The following is a 22,807-nucleotide window of genomic DNA, read 5'->3' as shown; positions in this document are numbered from 1 at the left end:
CCCATCCCATGGTCGATAATTATATATTACCCCTAATGAGAATAACTAGGATCATACCATTAATAATCTGTGGGACCCATGCATGAGATAAAGCATGTGGGAGCTGTCTCTGTCCATTAGTAGCACAGGGGGCAATCCTGGGATAAATTTTCTGTTTCCCATCTATACATTCAAATCATGTTTGAATATGGACAGGGCTGACCTTTGTTTTACATGGATGTTGAGTCTGTTACAGAGAGTAGTATCCTCTGCAAGATACACCTGTCCCTCCAACCGTTCTGCTGATGTTGCAAAAGAGGCTTAGATCCCTGCACCGAGTATTGCTGATATGCAATAAATCTATCGGTATTGGGACAGAGGATGCCTTGTATGCCAGACACAGGTAACCTCTTAGCAGTCTGTAGGATACCGAGTATAGTGAAAGGGCTTTGACTTGATCCATGTTCTTGTATCCTTTTATTAAGGTATCTGTGTGGACTGAATTTAATGCATTCAATATGCATGCTCATGTAGCGATATTGTTTTTTGTTATATGTACTTGCATCATATACGTGCTATAAATGAAAGCTTCGCCATTATGTCCTGCTCTGATAAACTGTCAATAACAATGTAATATGAGTAATAAAACAATGGAGACAGTCAGGCAGATGCATGAACCAGTATTACTAATAAGAACAAAAGTCAACAGTACAGTTCTCCAGTGCATTTTTTGGTTAACAAGATTTCACCAACTCTCTATACACAATCAACATTCAAAAAGGTACATTGAAATGATGCAGCAGTTGTTTAAAACACTATTTTTGCATTTGAGGAAGCCCTTCTATATCCCTTTTGTGGTATACTATGTTGCTTAAATAATACTAGTTCAGGACGTCATAAACTGGAAGAAGAGAGAAAATGGATATTTTCCCTGTAACATAAGGTAATGCAGCCTCAGATTATAATATATAACTAGGGGACATAGAGAGAGCACCACATATGTGACAGGGAATAAGATTCTCGTCCTTGTAAAAAAATAGTGCTTTTCAATTTTCACAGATCAGGCTGAATAGCAAATCTGTATATTTTTTGGAAGAATGAGGTTCATAAAAGCTGGGTCCAAGTCATTTGATGGGCCCATCTTTAACTTCCACTTAAAACAGATTTCAGTGCGCAATGCAATTAATTATATTTGCAGATATGTAGTGGCACTACACCAAATCCTTTTAAAAAATTACAGCATTGACAACATGAATACATTCTGCAGTTTGTGGAAAAATATTTAATTGTGTAAATTTCTGTATCTGCACTAAAGCATATGTCTGTGTACATTTGTGCATATGTATGTTTGTGTGTGCGAGTATTTGTGTGTGCATGTATGCACGTGTGTGTGTGCACATGAATGTGTATGTGTACGTGTGTGCATGCGTGTGCAAGCATATATATATTTGTGTGTGTGTGTGTGTGTGTGTGTGTGTGTGTGTGTGTGTGTGTGTGTGTGTGTGTGTGTGTGTGTGTGTGTGTGTGTATCTGCATATACATATCTGTTTTTTGAAACACCTACCTTCAAATTGAAGATCCTTTTATCACATATTGAGCAAACATGAGGGAGCTGTGCCGGTGTTGTGCCATTGAAGTCATTTATTTCATGAGGTTGTAGTACCCTCAATGGAAAATTAGATGTTCCTCCTGTGATCTGTTCCTCACTTTTGCTTTGCTGGCTACATGAAAATGGTTGATTACCATGATACTGTCTGCTTAATGGAGATGGATATGTCATGTTCACCTTTGAGTCAGATGTTGGTTCTTCAGGGTTGTACAGTTCATCACCTGTTGACCATACATTATTGGAAAGAGGCATAGCATCAGACTTATTTTGGGAGAAGCTCATAGGGTTTTCCCATTGGTGGTTTGCAGCCATTCCAGGTATTGGATTTTGTGATACATCCTTTTGGTTGATGTGCTGAAATGTGTTAATGGGTTGTTCACCAGCAAATGCCAAAGGTTGCATTCCTAATATGGGTTGTCCTTGAGAATTTGGCACAAAAATGTCTTTTTGAAATCCAGGTTGGTTTACAGTTTTCATATGGTTTGGAGAGACATAATGTCCTTCAGATATCTTCACTGGTAAAGCAGAAGAACATGAAACCGTAGGCATTCCAGCTGGAAAGACATGCGTATTAACTTGGCCTGCATCAGCTGAGCACATTTGGCTAGTTGGTAGAGTGAGATTGTTATTAAATTCCACAAATCCCCCAGGAACCTGAGGAGGTCCAGGTTTACCCAAACTCATAACAGCTGTCTGCTGGTTGGATGCCTGGGATATAACAGCTCCAAAAGGATTCAAAATGGTTGCATTGGGGTTATGGTTCTGCATGTTCTGATTGCAGCCTAAGCCTCCTACAACTAATGGTCCCAAGGTTGGATTCTGTGCTGGAAAAGGTAATCCACTCGCTTGAAATCCTGCATTTGGCATCCCTGGTCCAAATGGAGGTCCACCAGGCTGGTTTGGAGGGGCAGTTATTACTGAAGCAGCCCTCAGAGGGTTAAAAAGCTGCTGAGACATGGCCACTTTGGAAAGGACCTGATTTAAAACTGTTGCAGCGGCAGGATTACTTGTGACTGCTGTCTGAGCCAGTTTTAGCCTCTGTAGTGTGAGCTGGGCTTGCAGCTGGGCAAGATGGAGGCTGGCATGAGAGGGAAGCAGGGGATTCTGGGTCCTTCCACTCTGCTTGGCGTTGACAGATTGAAAAGTCTTGTCCAAACGTTTTGCTCCTCTACAATAAAGAAAAAGGCCAATTACTTCACAGGAATAGTAAGCAAATGAGATCAATTGCATTTATATACATGTAACATTACACGAAGAACATGAAACCGTAGGCATTCCAATTGGAAAGACATGCAACCGTAGGTGTTGACATGACTGCTAAGTTTGGGGCCTGCCTAAGCAAATCACAGTAAAGACATAAATTCTTTAAATTAGTTATTTTCAAAGCAGTACAGCAATAGATGGAAAATATGAAAAAGAAACACAGGAAGATAACTGAATTAACACTACTGAGTCTGATGCTATATAACGTAAAAACACACGGTATTCTAGACTAGCAAGTATACATTAAATATAATGAACACCAACTCCTATGCTACTCCATTGTGTATTGTAAACCCTATGTAAAACACTGAGTTTGTTGGATGACTATTTCTATAAAATGTAAAGATATAAAAATGGAATATGGGTATTCTTGTAAATCATGGAATTTAACTTTATTCTTTTCTTGTAGTACAGCCAATGGATAGCTTTAGTGTGTTTATATGACAAACAGTCCATAAAACTGCATCAGGATGGTTAAGGTTGTAAGTTGTAGTTCCTGTGGTACAGAGTTTGATTCCCTGTGACATCATTTGCTTAATGTCTAACTTTGAGCATGACACTTGATTAGGCATGCTCCTGAAAAAGGACTGTGTGTCCAGCGGCCCTACCTGGCTAACAAATGGGTGTTATTATATTTCTAAACTCTGCTGTAAGAAGGCAGTGTTGTGACTGTATATTGTGCTATTGAATGCAATGTGCAAAGAACAATAAAGAGATACTTCATCCCAGACATTGCGCAAACAGTGTGGAACAATTAACAGGTAATAAGACAAAGATGCTGTTCTCACTAAGAAGACAAATGTAAAACTGTGGTGTGAAATACTTTATAGCATGCAGGGAGTGAGTTCCACAGAATTACAGATGAGTTATGAGAGATGCTACCATGGGCTGAGAGGCCATTCTGAGAATGGACGGTGTCCATTATTGTAGCAGAATTCCACAGAGAAAAGGTTGGATGCAAAGAAACTGACTAGTAAACCAAGATGAGAGTATCAGTCTATATAATAAAATGGATTTTTTCTGACGTCAAGCCAGAATACAATGTAGAGATGGACTCTTAGATTAAGGTGTTTATTCCATTCTAGAAGTACAGTACTGGATATAACTGCAGCTACATGCTGGTTGCAGACATCCAGTAGTAAATGTTGTTCCACTATCCACAATGTTGTGGGAAACAGAGCTATATACTATTTATGGTATGTATTTCATGTTGACATTAAGGATGGTGGCAAAATATTTTAAGCATTGTATTTCTCTTGTCTTTGAATGACCTTGGTCATTCCGAAAAGGATCTGTTTCTGATCAGCTCACCCATTTGTTTAACACACAAAGACATACCCCAGGATTCACTAACCTTCCATGTAAGACTAAGTTAGTCATACACGGAAACTGCAGTCTAAGAGTAAGACATCAGCGCACCATACATATTCATGAGGGTGTGCTGCCACAACTCTAAAGCTAACACGGAGCATGCATGAGTGCAGGGGGCATGTCGGACTGCCGAGCAGTCCAAAAATCCACGCCCCTGCAAGTCTCTCAATTGGGAAATGTCAACTGACATGAGTGAGTCCGCTCAAATGTGTACATACCCAACACTACACTTCCCCACATTCTAAACCCCAGTACAATTATAAAATGTAAAACATTTTTTTTAATTATTCCCGATATAGTTGCCCGCATTTGCTCGTGTTTGCGCGGGTTTGCCCATTGCTTAGCTACAGGTAGCAGTTTAGACATTGAAGAGGATAATAAGAAACTTATAAACAAATAAAGCAAAATAGCAATAGCACAGTGGTAGAGCCTTCGCACAAAGAGGAGGAATTCCCGGTTCGAGTCCCACCACTCCCCTTTCTATTTTCTGTTGGAAATCTGTATATAAAAATAATTCCTGACATTTATCATTTAAGTTTTAGTAAAAAGCATTGAAATGGCCTATGTAGTAGTGAACGAATTTTATATATATATATATATATATATATATATATATATATATATATATATATATATATATAAGAAGGTGAACTGGTTATGCATACTGATGAATGCATAAGTAACGTATCTTAAGCAATGTGAAGCACTGCTAAGCAAAGTTTACAAGTATTAAGCATATTTAAGTATAATTGCTCATAGCTTAGCACTGCTTTAGCTAGCGCAATAGCTTTGTGCAGAGCTGCGCAGAGCTGTGAATCGCGCAAACTAGCGCAGCCAGAACATGTTTGCACGTAGCTGCGCAACGCGCTAACTAGCGCAATGTCAGGCAACATAGAGCACTGTAGAGCAATGTAGAGCAATGTTGGGCAACATAGAGCAAGACTGGGCAAAGTTGAGCAAAGTCGGCAAAACACAGCCACACCTCCTAGCCAGTCTGGCCAGTAGTAAAAGAAAAAGCAATGACAGGCGTGAACCCGGGATACTGTACACCATAATCACAGTATTGAACCACTAAGCCATGACAGCTTTTCATATGCATGCACTTTCAACACACACATACATATCAATGGAAGTTTACCCATTGCTAAGCAGGTGTGCTTTTAGCTGAGTTTTTTCAAAACCAGCCAATCACAGATAAGTGTGGGAAATGAGGCATATTTAAGCTCCATAGGCGGGAATACTTGCCAGAACTGGTTGTAGCTCCCATCTGCAGTCAGCATGGCCGGTGTTGGAGAGGGCTCTCGATTTCGAGCGCAACATTGGGGCATTGAGGAGTCAAAAGTAATGGTTTGGCTCCTCGTCCATAATCATGAGGAGAGACTCCTGCAGGGCCAGTTCCAGGGCACCTAATACAAAGCGGAAGCCTGGAACCGTCTAGCTCATGATCTCACCAGTGCCACAGGCATCCCTTGGACTAGTGAGCAGATCATACACCACTACTCAGACCTGAAGAGATGCAAGGAGGACCGACTGAACCAGTGGATACAGGAGCCCATGGGATGGAAAATGCCCCACTACTGAGTAGGTAGCCATGGAATGAAGTATGTAAGAATTGCCATTGTAGTCTATATTATGGATAGGTATGTCTCAATATCACTTCATTTACTTCACAGCTGCAGGTGTCCTTGCTGCGAATCAGCAAGCCTATGCAGATAGGCTGCGCCACCAGGAAGGTTAGTAATTATTCTGCATGTATCGTAATATAAAAATAAGTGAGAGAGCCTGAAAAAAGTGTTGTAGCCCAATAATAAAGGTATAATAAGTCTTGAATAACTTCTCTGCATGTACTGTTATATAAAATAAGTGAGAGAGCCTGAAAAATAGTGTTGTAACCCATTAATAAAGGTATTAAAAGTCTTGAATAAGTCTTCTGCATGCACTGTTATATCAAATAAATGAGAGAGACTCTAGAAAAGTGTGTTATGTAATTAATAAAGGTATAATTCCTGGAGTGTGTCCGAGTCACTTTCCTTGATATGTTGTACTCTTGCATTATAGAAATAATACTGTTGTATTAAGCGCTATCAACCCACACTTGGGTAGGCCCATATAAAGTGGATGAAGGGAGTGCCAGTAGCTGTTAAGCATATATACAGTCCCCAACTGTTGGTTCATGCCCAGCATGTACAGGTTAATCTGGCACATGAGTAGCTTGGTATTGTGTTCCCCAGAAATGTCATTGAGCTGGCAGAAATGTAGGGAGCTGTTAACATATAACTGTTAATTTCACCTAAACATATCTAGATAAGTATAGGAAAGTAGAGCTGTCAGTGTACCATCTCAGCAGTAGTGTGTCTGAGCAACTCACAAAATATGTAGCAGTAACATCACATCCTGGACAGTTTGTATGTCAGATACAGCCCATGTATGTAAAGATCTAGCAAAATTCATTTCCCAATTTAAGGACAATTGGGTAGTGTAATAATACATGTAGGGGACATATAACTGCAGTTAATAGGAATGTAGTGTAAACTAGAAGGATATATAAGTTGTTAATGGAGCTATCATTTTCCACCCTACTGTATGTGCATACAAAATGCAATTCCACACCTCAATGGATATGTCTAATCTCAAAACATTTGTTGGGACATATGAGCTATTGGTTTATAAATATCTGCATTTATTTCGATGCATGTGCCCTGTCCAAATACCACAATATTGGTGGCCTGTTGTGATCAATTAAACCTGCATGCTGTTGTAATGTCCACTGTTGTTCTACATATGCATGTGTTATGCTTGCTGTTCAACTGTTGGAACTCTGGTGTGTTGGGTTAATGGGAATACTCCTGCATGCTGTTATAACTAATTGGGAATGCTGTTGACTGTTACTAACCCATATTTTCATTAAATCCTCCCAAACATAGAACGTATGGGAAGGCCAGTCCCAGCGGACCCACCTGTCCCACCTCAGCTGGTGATGGCACCTGGCACCAGTAGGTCCAGTGCCCAGCCTGGGACCTCTTCCTCCATTGGTCCTGTGCCACCTTTGGGTGGAAGCGCTGCAGGGGATGGGGCTCATCCCTCCATGCAAGTGTGGGCAGAGGAGGGCCACCTATCAACCTCCGAACAGTCCGGGCTGTGGTGCGTAGGGCGATCGAGCGTTCTGTCGCTGATCCTCTACGTCAGCTTGAGGCACAAGTGGCGAGACTCACAGGTGAGCCTGCCCCTCCTATGCATCCCCCAGCACAGCCACCCTCTGAGCTGTGAAGGTGCAGTGGTGACTGCCCATGGGTGGGGATCTCAGTTTCACTGTTGCCATCTGTGGGCTCATGGGCTTGCGATTTCCAAACATCCTTCCCCATCAATGGTGTTCACCCACCACATGTGTCATATTCCGCCCCTGTATGCATCTTGTTTGTCTTGTCTGTTTACCTCCCCAACCTACCTCCCCAAATATACCTACTTCCCCTACCCCACATTCCACTCTCACCTGACAAAAAAAAAGGGCAATCTGCTCCCAAAAAAAAAAATACGCTCCATACATAGCTGCCCATTTTGCACACATGTCCGCTGGACACATAAACTGATATTTAATTGGCAGTGCAACATACTTTGTTGTCCTCACCCCTCTCTCAGGGTTGGAAGGTTTCATATTTCCCTGCAAAATTATTGCATATGCACAGCTGTTGCTGTAAAAGAATTGGGCAGCTATAGTCCTTCCCTACACCCGTCCTCCACATCCTGAGCTGTTCTCCCTACTGTCTTTCCCTCTTTGTGCCCCTTTTTCACCACTTTCCTATCTCTCTAATTTCTTTTCTTTCAAAGAAATGAGCATGAGGGTTAGTGGGAGTAAGCACTTTTAAGCAGTAGTTAGAGGGTTTACATGAGTGTGCGCTTGTGTACGCTTAGCTAAGTATTGCTAAGTTTCGGGCAAACATGCGCAAACCCACTTACAACTGCTTAAAAGTGCCTTAGTCACCCTGCATGTGAGGGCCCTTGTTCTGTTCAGCAGCAAAATAAAACACCTCTGTCAGTCTCAAACCCCAGACCTTGGACACACTAGACTGCATGAAGTACCACTAAGCCACAGTAGATGTACAGCAGGTTGTTATTGAAATAGATATATCATGCATCAGAATGAGTGAATGTAAAGGAAAGATAGGAATGCCATAACACAAAACCTGTTCTGTGGAACTTTACCAGCAGTTGTTGGGGAATTGCATTACATGACTGTGATAAGAGAACCAGCCATTCGAGCAGTAAATAATGTTACACCAGCACTTTACAACCCCCACACAGTATCATAGCAGGACAAACAGTGGCATATCTGATTAGGGCAGAGGACATACATCCCAACTGTGACTACATTTCAGGGATGTCCCTGATTTTGAAACATATGTTAGCTGTGTCCATCTGAATCCCCTGAAAAGTACTGACGTTAGGCAGAAAGGTGGGGTATCACACCTAATGAATAATGACAATATGTAGGAGTTAGACACCACTTGAACTTCAGAAAAGGTGTAGTAATCCATATGCACTGGTTGTCTCGAAGTCTCCACTTACTGTCTCTAATATTTTCAAGGTGTACCTCACTTTTACCTACCTTTACCTCACTCTGTTAAAATATGTACCTGAGTGTTTCAGAGGCCTGGCCAAGGCAGAAACACACAGGCATATCAGCTTTTCTGCTGTTACACACTGTGCAAATAGCTTTGGAAGGAGTTCCACAACCATACCCTTATGTAGGAGTACAACACTGAAATACCAAAGGATGTAGCCATGTACTGGTAACAAATGACTGTAACAATGCCATTGTACCAGTGCTGAAAAGATCTGTGCATTGTACAGACAGAGAATAATAGCCTAACGTCTGGCTACCATCTGGATAGATCCACAGTTGCCTTGCAAAACTAACAAGTACACAGCAACCCTTTAAATCCAGCAAGATAACATTCACACAATAATACATAATGCTCTCTGTATGTCTGCATCCCCACCCAAATGTACAATATACCTGTGTTCAGGGTCTACCAAGGATGTAGGTAGGCATACTTAGTACTGGAATTGTCCAGTTTTCTTGAGCATCCTGTGCTAATGTCAACAATAAAAAAGCACAAACTGTGCAGAAGTGAGTACATTAATATTCACAGTATAGCAGTTCACAAACAGTTCATGTGCCAAATGAATACATCTCAATAACCACTTTTGCATGGCAGTCAATTGTATAAGTAGAAAATAAATGACATACTCCCATGTATCTTGTGTTAGCATTTGTAGGGGTGGGTACAATTCTACACTGACTACTGTGTACTGGAAGTGGCAACATTCAGGTGTGAGTATAACATTTAAATCACTGGCTACACCCCTAGCTTCAGATATAAGAACTATACCAACCTTCTGACTTAAACAATGGTGTCCACAGCAAACAAGCATGGGCCCCACTTTGGAAAGCTGAAAGGGCTATGCCTACCTGACTTAGCAATTTATAGCATTGGGTTGCTATGACAGTGAGTACTGCAATTACCACACAGCAGGCTGCATGCAATTACCAAATGGTGGCCACCAATTGGTGCAGAGGCCATCACGTGCACATGTGCAGATACCTATAAAAGCAGACTGTACTTGCTGCCCCCACACGCAATCATTCCATTGCAGATATTGAGAGAGAGAGACAGAGACAAAGAGAGACAGAGAGAGAGAGACAGAGACACACCCACATCAACAGAAAAAAAAGCCAAAGACACACGGAACATAATACTACCAGCACATACAAAGGAAAGGTATGTAACAGATATGTATTTACTGGCATGTAGTAGATGTTTTTGAAGAGTACTCTACATACTTTGAAACATCCATATGTGGCAGCAGTACATATCTACGCACAGATGCCCTGCATAACTACTGCCATGGACAAATCAGTGTGTAGCTGTGTGCAGTGGGACATAACTGTGGCATATGCAGCTCAGCATTAAATGTCAAACATCTGATCCATGTTATGTGTGTTCTGTACAGTAGTGTGGACAATGGCTGTTTGGGGGAGTAGAGCATATAGCTATATAAACATGGATGTGACAGAGTAACACATGCATGATAGTCATATTAACGTGTAGCTTAGCATTGGCAACTGCTGTACCAGGCTAGTATGCTAATCTAGCATTTGCAGCTATATATACACCCTCTAATATTACTGTGTGCTCACATGTGACACCTGTTCATGTTGCAACAAGGCCCAACAGGTCAGCTGTGAGGTCCATGGACTTACAACTGTGTGGACCTTGTGTGTGTATGGCACACACGTACGGAGAGATATATCTGTGTCAGATATATTAGCATCTGTACATGAGCATAGAGCAAGGGACATACTGCAACTGTTTGTGAAGGGTGGACATATATATGTTGGTGAAGGTTGTTATGTGCATATTTGTATGCAGGTTGTAGTGTGTGGCAAGCAAGACAGCATACAGTGCTGGTATATGACAAGTGGTGGTTTAACGCTGTGGGTGTGATTTGTTAGGTTTTCACTGTTGCAGCCAGTGAGGCCTGCTAAAGCTACATGGGCTAAGAACACCTTCAATGCATTTTGCACAAGACTGTGCAATATTATTACATAACTGTATACCTCACAACCTTTGCATAATTGATATTCCCACCATGAAAGGTGGACTGTATATGTGCCTATATGTATATTTATATGTACACCAATGGATGTTTATATGTATGTGTGTGTGTGTGTATATATATATATATATATATATATATATATATATATATATATATATATATATATATATATATATATACACATATATATATATAGAGAGAGAGACAGAGTTATATTTACTGTGACAGATGCCTGGTGACAAAGCCATGGCCATAAGCTCAATGTCAAAAATGCATTGGCATCCCTTTTGGTAAAAACTCTGTACCCATGAACTACCACATAGGTGGTAGTCTACTTAACACTGAAAGTGTGATAAGAGACCATGGGACACATGTGGACAGTAGTCTCACCTTTGATAATCACAGTGCTACACTAGTCATGTAATCTGTCTACATGACACACCTCATCACAAAAGATGTGTCATCCAGGGAAAAAGAGGTCAGTGTTCCCCTCTACTCATCACTCATAAAACCCATTATAGAGTACAATGCCCCTTTTGGTATGTACCTCACAAGACATCTACAGCAACTGGAAAGGCCACAGACATACCTCACAAAGAGTATTACTGGCCTCAAACAGATGCCCTATGCAGACCGTCTCACAAAACCACAGCTAGACTGTGTTGCATACTGCCTACCCAGAGGTGACCTCTGCCTAACATACAAAGCTATGTCAAACCCAGAGCTGTTGGACATGCTCCACGTAAACAGATCACAATCCCTACGAACTACATGCTCTAGGGACCTAAACCTTGTCACCTCAATAAACAGAACATGCTGGTGGGATAGATTCCTATCTCAGCGACATCCCATACTCTGGAACAAACTACCTGTCAATAGCAAACAAAGCTCCTCATTAGCACTCATCATGAATAATCCTGATGATTGGATGGGAGATAGGAAATACACCCCGGGAATCACCTCTGTGGCTCTGCTTGATGGGGGCACATGAAATTAAATTACTTGAGTGTCAAAGGCCAGGGTACCATATGGCTAGGCTTCTATAGGCCCTAGGGCCAATAGCCTATTACCTACCTATGAACCAATATACACCCACATGCACTTGTTGCAATAATTGCTATGTGAGATTGACTGAGTGTGATGGTGAATGTGTTGGTGAATGTGTCAAAGTTGTGTATATGTGGGATAGCTTAGTGGGAAACTGTTTCTGTCATGGTATTTTGTGTCCTAGCTCTGATCCCAGCAAAAGATGTGTATGATATTGCTAGGCAGAAAAAGCAGTATGGCATATGGTCTGACGTAGTCCCTTGGTGTTAACTGGGGTGTGCCATTGTAGGCTAAAGCAGTACATGTATGCTTATTGATTGGTACTGCTGGGGAATCCAAATCCCGTATGAACTGTAGTACTACTTGAAGTTGTAAGCCTAAACAGCACAGTATGGTGTATGTCCACATTGCTTGAAACCACTGTTTTGTGTGTTCCCTGTAGTCCTCACAGATTACATACCTCAGGCATAAGGTTTTGTAAGTACTGACACACAGTACTTTATGGTACACAGGTAAAGCTCATCTGGGTTGCCATACCTTTGTGTCTTGTATGTATGTCTGATGTGTGTGTGGGTATGCCTGTAACATGCCCTCAGTCATATGTGTGTTACGTACAGTAGTATGCCATCTATATTCACAAATATGCACATATGTTACACAGGGGTTTGCCATCAACAACTAGTGTGGTATACTGGTAATACTGTAACTGGACTTTACAATCATTGCAATGGATGACATATTTCGTTATGCATTAGCTTGATATATACCTCCAGTGGCTAGGTGGTGCATTGTGTCGCATACAGTGTGCCATGTACTGTTGTATAGTCTTACATACTGGTTTCTCTTTGTTGCTGAGCAGAACATAATTTAATATATAGAGCATGCCAGGCACTGTCAGGCAGTTGTGGGTTGAGCACTGATATGTGGCATTGAAAGTGTGTATCCTCTGACAGCCAGTAGGTTGCTATATATGGCAGTTCAGTGATATCTGTACTGTAGAATGTTAAGTGTGCCACATGACTTGCTCACACATATTGTTTCATTGTCTTACAGAGTCATGGCCCACCATCGCAACCAACCTATAGTCCTGCTGAGGATGAAGTAATAACAACCAGTCTGGTTCAGCACTATACCCTGCTTTTCTCAAGAACCAGCCAGGACTAGCATGAGTGGACTGCAATATGGCAAGATGTTGTCCGTAGGGTAAATGACAAAGGCATGCATAACCGGACATATGAGCAGGTACGCCATCACTGCAGTGATTTACTTAGACATATCTGGCAGCATGCGTCTGATGTCCATAGACAACAGCTTGCCAGAGATGGTGGGGTTACCATCCACCCCCCTCACCAGAGTGGAGGAGCTGCCCTGAGCCTGGTGGCTCCTGGCCAACAACAACAACAGCAGACATGTATCATCATGGAGGTTGGAGCCACCCAGCAGGTTCACATGGAGCGTGCAGGTAACATGGCATATCTGTAGACTACTGTTACCTCTATTGGTAGATCGTGCATATGTGAGATGTGTACTGTGTAGTTAGAAGATGTGGAGCCTGGTGTTGTGCAATCCTGATAATTTGGAACATAATCTGTAGGCCTGTGACTGTCAACCATTGTACTACTGTAAGACTGCAAACCCACACTAGCAATGCTACAGTTGTTGCCACTGACAAACTGTCTCATATCCTTGTAGGTCCCTCTGGTGTGACAGCAAGGCAGCAGACCCATGCTGGTGAGTGTGTTCTACATTTAATATTGCAAATAAAATGTGCATGACATAGGTGAGGTGTAGGCCATGTACACATGTAACACACCTACGCATAATGCATGCTGTGCATGTTTGCTGTGAGACTATGCACATCTCAGTAATGTGAGTAGTTGCCTCAAACACATGCAATACACAGAGCATCCAAAACAATTGTGGCTACACTGTAGTGGACATTGGATAGGCAGAGTCGATACACATGCACACAACATACACAACTTTGTCATACGCAGTACATGTTAATATGCTACACATGGCGTATTCAGACATCCACTGTAAGGTCACACTCCAGTATCCCAAATGTCATCCACACAGCACACATAATATACCTGAGGGGTAGAGGCCTATCATGGGGTGGTGCGACACTCTTCAACACACAACACATTCATGTTAGGCAATGCTCTCTATTGGGCACCTTACAAACCCTTGTAACTGGCTGTGAAATCGTGAATGTAGCCATGGTACTGCAGTTCAGGTACAGCATGATAGGTGCCAGTCTGGCACACATTAGTAGCCTTGAGTGACCACATGATTCTGCATGATGATGGATCATGGTACTACACCCCATCCAGTTACAGCAACCAGAGTACTACACATAGCATTCATTGCTATACACCTCAGTGTTGTGTGTGTGCAAACATATGCACCTATACACAATATGCATAGCAATCACCATTTGCACAAAGTGACACATATATGTCTTGTAATGCTATTAAGTGTATAGGTCACATGACACACATTGGGTATGTGTGATGTTTAATGTTGCAGTTGTGTTGCAGCATGCCATGTAATGGCTGGCACTGGCATGTCCACAATATGTTCTACACTCACCATAACCACTGTACAATGGCTATGTTGAGCAATGGTATTCCATCAGGTATACATGCACCACTCATTCTGTGTGTATACATAGCATGCATGAGCTAAACCTGTGTCCACAGTTATCTGCTAAAGACACAGACGCTCTAATCAGAAATGGATATCTATGTGACACACAGATACACATCCAGCCATGGTATGTATACCTGTGAGTGATGGTGCACAGGACATTGAAGAGCTTTTAATACTTGCACAGCAATGTTGTGTCCATGTACACATTGCGTTCCAGGGTGAGGCCAATCACTGAACAACAATACACATGCATCAACGCCATGTATACTGTTATTAGCAAGGACTGTCTACACTCGCACTGCATGCTGTTGAGCAACACACATCCTGCATGCTGACACATGTGATATGACTGTTTGGCTTGTAATACTATACCCCACCATCAACCACTATTGAGCATGTTCTGGATTGCTGGTGGTGTGTGTGTGTGTGTGTGTGTGTGTGTGTGTGTGTGTGTGTGTGTGTCTTCTTTAGTGAGGAGTGTATTTGTGTGCATGTGTGCATGTGTTCATGTGTGCATGTGTGCATGTGTGTATGTGTTCATGTGTTCATGTGTGCATGTGTTTATGTGTTCATGTGTGCATGTGTGCATGTGTTCATGTGTGCATGTGTGTATGTGTGTATGTGTTCATGTGTTCATGTGTGCATGTGTGCATGTGTTCTGACATCATGTACAGGTCGTAAAGTGTGTTTCCTATCTTCCTCTCACAGGTGCTGAGGTTGAGCTGGTTCACTGCAGCAGGGAACCTGATGTCACTGACACAAATAATGATAATGAGGATAGGTGTGTTGAGGCACTGGCATGTTTGCCAGGGTCTGTTGTTGGGCCACCAATCGACAGTACACAAGTGTCCACCCCATCCATGCACACAGTTATACTGCCAATACATCCATCACCAATGCCCTTAGCTGAGGGAGCGTGTACAGTCGGCATTGGCCAGGACAGTGTAGTATCTATGGCACATGCATCCCAACACAGCAGCCATACCCAGATGTCTAAAACAGTACCACATAGGCAGATGTCCAGGGGTTCTCATCGGAGCACTGCTGGTCATCATGCCCCTGGAAGACGTGCCACAGGTCTTACAACCTCACGCATGTCCCAGGCTGTCATGGAGGCACGGGCACATATGGAACGGTACACCAGACAGGGACTAAGGGCACAGAGGGCACATAACACTGCTTTAAATGACAGTATCCATGACCTAGCAGGTGCCATCCGTAATTACACTGAGGTCACTGATAGATGTTGGGGTGAGACATTAGATGTCCTCCGTAATGTCATGTCCATGTCTCAGGACAGTGTGGGACACCTAGGGCTAACACATACCCACACAACTTACATCAACATTGGCTCATAGCAGTACTCTTGGCCCTCACACACACACACACACACACACACACACACACACACACACACACACACACACACACACACATACATGTTGATTGTATGGCTCAATGTAAGCCTCTGGCAAACCAACAACACACCCTTTGCATATGATGAAACCTGTGCCACTTCCTGTCATCTGTAACATTGATGGAGGAACAGGCTAACATGGTGCTGATGCACAGGGTGACTTTATAGCAGTATAGCAATGTTAGCATGTTGTCAGCACTAAAGTTTAATGATATCCTTGAAGGTGTAGCTGAGCAGGCATGATGCATTAAAGTTATGATTGTCAATGTAGTATTGTTTACACCAGTGTTAATTCCAATAGTGTATTGTCTGCCCATGTGCCACTTGGCTGATGTGTGTAGTATTGGCAGCATGTGTTAGAAAGTGGACAGTACGTGTGGGATGTGTGCAGCACAGATTTGCAGGTGTACATTTGTGAACATGGTGGAGGTGCACGGTCTGCATGTACATGCATAGTGGACACATGGGCAGGGTGACATGCCCTGTATTACACAGTGTTAACACTCCATAGTTTCTATTGGTGGCCAGTATGCATTGTACTACACACATTTTGGAACTTGGGTACACATGTGTGTATGACATGGTTTGAAACTGTGCTGTGGGTGATACTGTTACTATCTGTCATTGGTTTGCATTCTGGTAGTATACATAACCTCAACAGCCTGACTATAAACAATAATTAGATACTGTCTTGACAACTGACACACAGACGTAGGACACACAGTAACATTTGGATCCTTCAGGTACTATACTATGCCAGTAACCAGTGGTATTCACCTGCACCCATTCCTGGGACCACTCCTGTTTGGCATATAGCTCTCTTAGGTACAAGCAAACACAGTAGGGATATGTCCGTCCACGTCTGAAAATGCATACTGTGGCCTATAATGCACTCTCCAGATGACACACACATCCTCCACAAGGGTATCATACAGACAGATACCTGTTGTCAAACCCATGCTGTAAAGCTATAAGCCAACTAAAGCATAGTCATCCACCTTTACAAAACATAGTATCCCCACAGTACCACATAGGTAGTAGCCCCCAACATGTTGAACAGGTACCGATGTGTACATACAGCCAAGTGTTACGTCATCTCTCCTTTGGTAATCACATTTCTAAAGGTATTTTGAAATCCCTTGGTGGATCACATAAGTAATAAGGGGTCTGCATGCATATCCACAATGGTTGTTGTACACTTATAATGAATAGCCATCATTGACAGACTTTGCTGCGTTTGAACAGGTCTGAAATATACCTCAGGCATAAACCCTCACTCACACTATTCAATAGAAACTGTAATGAGTGTGTGTGACATGGATGACCTAGGCCAGGGATCACTGCAGTGGCTGGGCTTGTCACAAGCATACAGATGTGACCTAAGGTATGGAAAGTGGCAGCACACTCTGGCAAAGATAACAGATGTGTTCATGAAGAAAGCAGGGTTCCCACCTATGAAATAATTGAGGTCACATGTATGTATGTGTATTTGCCACACAGCTACCTGACATGTGCAATGCACATATTGTTGTCATAGTGATATGTCATACAGTAGTAAAAGCAAAACCCACAACACATTCACCAACAGTGTCACATTCATAGACCACACACACACACATACACTCACCAAGTGCAGGATTCAAACCCCTACCTAACTACTTTATGATAATAGAGCGGTACACATTAACACAACATGCTATACACATTACTGGAAATTTTCCTTTCCACAGGTATATTTGTAGGATGGTGACATCATCAGCCTTGACAAAGGAGATCACACACACACACACACACACACACACACACACACACACACACACACACACACACACACACACAGTTGTCAAGTGCAGGATTCAAACCTCTACCTAACTACTTTATGATACTAGAGGAGTACGCATTAACACGACACGCTATACACATTACAAAGATAAGTATACCACTTTTAAGGTGTTTTAGTAGTCTCCAAAAAGGTTGCTCCTCTCCAAGGAGATACACACGCGCACACACACACACACACACACACACACACACACACACACACACACACACACACACAGTTGTCAAGTGCAGGATTCAAACCCCTACCTAACTACTTTATGATACTAGAGGAGTACACATTAACACGACATGCTATACACATTACTGGAAATTTTCCTTTCCACAGATATATTTGTAGGATGGTGACATCATCAGCCTTGACAAAGGAGATCACACACACACACACACACACACACACACACACACACACACACACACACACACACACACACACACACAGTTTTCAAGTGCAGGATTCAAACCCCTACCTAACTACTTTATGATACTAGAGGAGTACGCATTAACACGACACGCTATACACATTACAAAGATAAGTATACCACTTTTAAGGTGTTTTAGTAGTCTCCAAAAAGGTTGCTCCTCTCCAAGGAGATACACACGCGCACACACACACACACACACACACACACACACACACACACACACACACACACACACAGTTGTCAAGTGCAGGATTCAAACCCCTACCTAACTACTTTATGATACTAGAGGAGTACGCATTTATACGACGGGCTATACACATTACTGGGAGTTCTCCTTTCCACAGGTATATTTGTAGGATGGTGACATCATCAGACTAAACAAAGTGGGCTACATAGAAGGAATTTCTAAACACTTTGGCCATGTGATCATCAAAGGAGAGTTTACTATCTACCTGGGTCCCCAGAGCCATAATTACTTTCTCCATACATACTGGATTACCACCTATGTGGTAATTTGTGTGCACTTTGTTTTTTCCAAAGGGGATGACTATGCATTCTTTGGCATTCTGCTTGAGGGCATTGTTTTGACACCAGGTATCTGTCTCTGTAAGACCCTTCTGGAGGATGTCTGTGTCAACTGTAGAGTCGATTATGGACCACAGTTAGCAGTCAACTGCAAACTTGTTTAGCCATACTCCTCCCGTGCTTGCCTGTACCTCTGAGCAGTATCTACTGAACAGGTGGGGTCCCAGGACCAAGACCTGTGGGATGCCATTTGTGACTGGTTTAGAGTCGGACATGGCACCCGCAACTCTGAACATGTGTGTTTGATCTGTGAGCCAGTTGGCCACCCATCCTGTGACATAGCTGTTAATGTTCAAGCTGGTAAGCTTGTCCATGATGACAGAGTGGGGCATGGTGTCAAAAGGCCTTAGTGAGATCCAGGTGGGCTGTGTGGACTACTTTCACCTCCATCTATGTCCTTGGTAACTGTTTCAAATAAGTCAACTAGGTTTAGGAGGCAGGATCTGCCTTTAACAAAGCCAAGTTGGGTAGAGTCCAGTGTCTGGACATCCCCAATGTCTCTGTTTATGGGTTCCATGATAATTTGCTCCATAGCTTTGCAGACCAGGCTGAGTAGGCCTATAGGGCAATGGTTTCCAGGTTCTGTTGTGGCACCCCCTTTGTGGAGCTGGATGACTGTTGCTCTATGCCATTCTTTGGGTACATAGCCTGTAGTAAGGTTGGGTCTGGACAGTGAATATAGGTGAGGGTGTAGTTCCTTTTGGGGCTGGTGTAAGACGCAGCCTGGGACACCATCCAGTCCCATTGATACTGTGTTCTTAGCTTTGGAGAGGGCTGTTTTTACCTGCATGTCCATGACGTCTGGGGCTCTGCATTCTTCTGTAATGGACACAGGCCCTTTTGGGGGTGATGGGGGGAGTTTGCACTGAACTTGTCCCCCAGGATGTGGGCAATGTAAGTTTGTTCAGTGTATTTCTTGCCATTTTGCAGTAGCTGACAGCATATTTGGAAGTTGCCACCTAAATGTTTGGTATAGCTAACGAAGGCTTTGTGGTTGTTATTCTTACATTCCTTGGCAATTTGTCTTTAGAAACTGGCCTTGGATTATTTTATAAGTGATCATTGTTTCTTCCTAATAATGATCAGTGATGTTTTTCCTTTTGTGAAATTTGCTCTATCATGTGTTCATTTCCTCCTTCTGTTGTATAGCTTATTTATGGGCGATGGACCACCAGATTGGTTTCTTATTTTTGGAGGAGTGCATCTTGGTTTTATTTGGGATGTCTCAATCCATGCATCCCTGTAGATGCTCATAGAATGCACTTGTAAATAATTTGGCAGATTGTATAGCATTATCCCATAGTAAGGGGGGGTTGGAACTTTCCACTTTGGTCTTGGGAAGTGTGCAGCTTGCTTTTGAAAATGTCTTCACAGTGGTTTCCTTGACTGGGGGGAGTGTGGATGTCCAGTGTGATTACTTTATGATCTGATATTACCAGTGAGGGGTTTATCTTTGTTGTGGAACACTGGTACCCCATGTTGGTGATGATCAGGTCCAGTATGTTGTCACCTCTAGTGGGTGTGGTGACTAGCTGTTCCAGGGTGTTTGAGTTTTTAAACTCTAGGAAACATTGGGCAAAGGACGTTGTACATGAGTAATTCTCCCACTCAGTGTTTGGGTAGTTGTAATCTCCTCATATAATTGTGTCTGATAGGACCTTTATATTTTCCACTGTTCTCAGGAATACTGAGTGAGGTTCCTGAGACAAGGTAGGTGATCTGTAGCAGGCTACAATCTGATAATGTTAGTTGCACTTGCATGGTCTCCAAGGCCTCATGCTGTGCCACTAACCTGAAGGTGTGGGTATCCATAAGGTAAATGGATACACCCTTTCCTTTTGTATTTCACTCGTGGTTTTGGGCCGAAGATCAGAGGAATTGTGAGTGCTTTACGTGGAGCATGTCCAACAGCTCTGTGTTTGACATAGCTTTGTATGTTAGACAGAGATCACCTCTGAGTAGGCGATATGCGAGAGAGTACAGCTGGAGCATTTTGAGATGGTCTGTGTATGGCATGTATTTCAGGCTGCTAATGCTCTTTGTGAGGTATTGCTGCAGGCTTTCCAGTTGTTGTAGATGTCTTGTGAGGTACATAGCAAAAGGGGTGTTGTACTCTATTATGGATCTAGTAAGTGATGAGTAGAGGGGAACAATGTCCTCTTCTATTCTGCATGAGACACCTTTTGTGATGAGGTGTGCCACATAGAAGGATTTCCTGACTACTGTGGGGATGTGATTATCACAGGTGTGTCCACTGTCCACCTGTGACCCAAGGTCTCTTATCACACTTTCAGTGTTAAGTATACTACCGCCTATGTTGTAGTTCATGGCTACAGAGTTTTTACCAAAGGGGATGACAATGCACTTTTTGGCAATGAGCTTGAGGCCATGGCTTTGACACCAGGCATCTGTCTGAGTGAGGCCCTTTTGTAGGATGTCCACATCTTTAGTATTTACAATTATGGCTCCTAGTTTGCAGTAATCTGGAAACTTCATTGGCCACAGACCTTCCAAATTAAAGTTTACTTCAGGGAAGTAGATACAAAACAGGACAGGACCCAGGACTGAACCCTATGGTACTGCACTCGTCACTGGTCCAAAGTCAAACTTGGAGTCTGCTGCTTTCACAGTGTGTGTTCTGTCAGTAAGCCAGTTGACAACCCATCTTGTGACATAGCAATTTATACCTAGTTTAGTGGGTTTATCTATAATTCCAGAGTGGGGGATGGTGTTGAAAGCCGTGGCAAGATCTACATAGGCTGTGTGAACCACCTTACCCTTGTCTATGGTTCTGGTGACTGTTTCAATCTCATCTATCAGGTTTAGGAGACATGATCTGCATTTTACAAACCCAACATGGTTGTGGTCCAGAGTTTGGAGATTACCAATGTCTTTTTTATAAGTTGTATGATGATACATTCCATGGCCTTGCAGAGCAGGCTCATCAGGCTAATGGGGCGCTAGTTCCTGAGGTCTGTGGTGTCGCCACCCTTGTGTAGTGGGATAACCGTCACTGTGCACCATTCAGCAGGTACAAAGCCTGAGGTGAGGCTATGACTGAACATGGTACATTGGTGTGGTGCCTGTTCATTCTGTAGTTTGTGTAGAACACAGCCTGGGAAGTTATCTGGTCCCATGGATGCTGTGATACTGGCTTTGGAGAGTGTTTTTTACCTGTGCAGCCATGTTGACAGCAACTTTGCAGTCTTCCATTATAGAGATGTGCTCTTTCATGGGTGACAGGGGGGTAACATTAGCACTGATCCTATCTGCCAGGATGTTGGCAATATCAGTTGGGTCTGTATATTTAGTGCCATTGAGCTGTAACTCAGAGCAGATCTGAGTGCTGCCATAACATGAACCTGTCTGTTGGGCAGAGATCTTCTAAGTAGACAGTATGCAACAGAGTACAGATTGAGTTAAATTCAGTCTTGTTGCATGGGGCAACTGTTTGAGGCCAGTAATCCTCTTGTTGAGGTACTTCAGTTGTCTTTCCAGCTGCTGAAGGTGCCTAGTCAGATTCATCGCAAGTGTGTTGTGGTACTCTCTGACAGGTCTGATGACTGATGAGTAGAGGGAACTTCCTTTGACCTACCTGCAAAGACCTTGGCAGTTTGTGGGAACACATAGCATGATTTTCTGACCACTTTGTGAATGTGTTTCTGGAAGTAGAGATGACTATCCACATGTGTCCATAGATCCCTTATTATCATCTCCATATTTAGTGTGTTGGCACCTATGTGGTATTTGTATGACTGTAGCTCGAGGCCATAATTTTGACACCACATTTGTCTGACTGAGACCCTTTTTAAGGATATCTCTGTTGTCCCAAACATCGATTATGACAACTTTCTTGCAGTCATCCACACACTTTGCTAAACATAGCCCTCGTGTGATTGACTGTATTTCTGAAAAGTATACACCAGACAGGAGGGGTCCCAGGACTGAGCCATGGGGGACAGCAGTTGTTACCAGCTTGAACAGGAGATCACAATT

The 22,807-nt window shown here is 42.7% G+C and overlaps 1 protein-coding gene across 2 annotated transcripts in view; it reads right to left on the bottom strand.

Annotated features, from left to right (window-relative positions):
* Nucleotides 1-22,807, bottom strand: part of RBM20 (RNA binding motif protein 20) — a 1,470,922-nt gene that overhangs the window by 460,602 nt on the left and 987,513 nt on the right. For both annotated transcript variants that reach the window (XM_044055714.1, XM_044055715.1), the window contains exon 3: nucleotides 1,544-2,756. In XM_044055714.1, coding sequence (XP_043911649.1) covers nucleotides 1,544-2,756 — 1,213 coding nt within the window. The remainder of the gene's footprint in view (nucleotides 1-1,543; nucleotides 2,757-22,807) is intronic.

Source organism: Protopterus annectens, chromosome 14.part0 (genome assembly GCF_019279795.1).
Source record: "Protopterus annectens isolate FY-2018-M chromosome 14.part0, PAN1.0, whole genome shotgun sequence".
Taxonomy (NCBI): domain Eukaryota; kingdom Metazoa; phylum Chordata; order Ceratodontiformes; family Protopteridae; genus Protopterus; species Protopterus annectens.
This window is presented reverse-complemented; position numbering and strand designations above follow the sequence as displayed.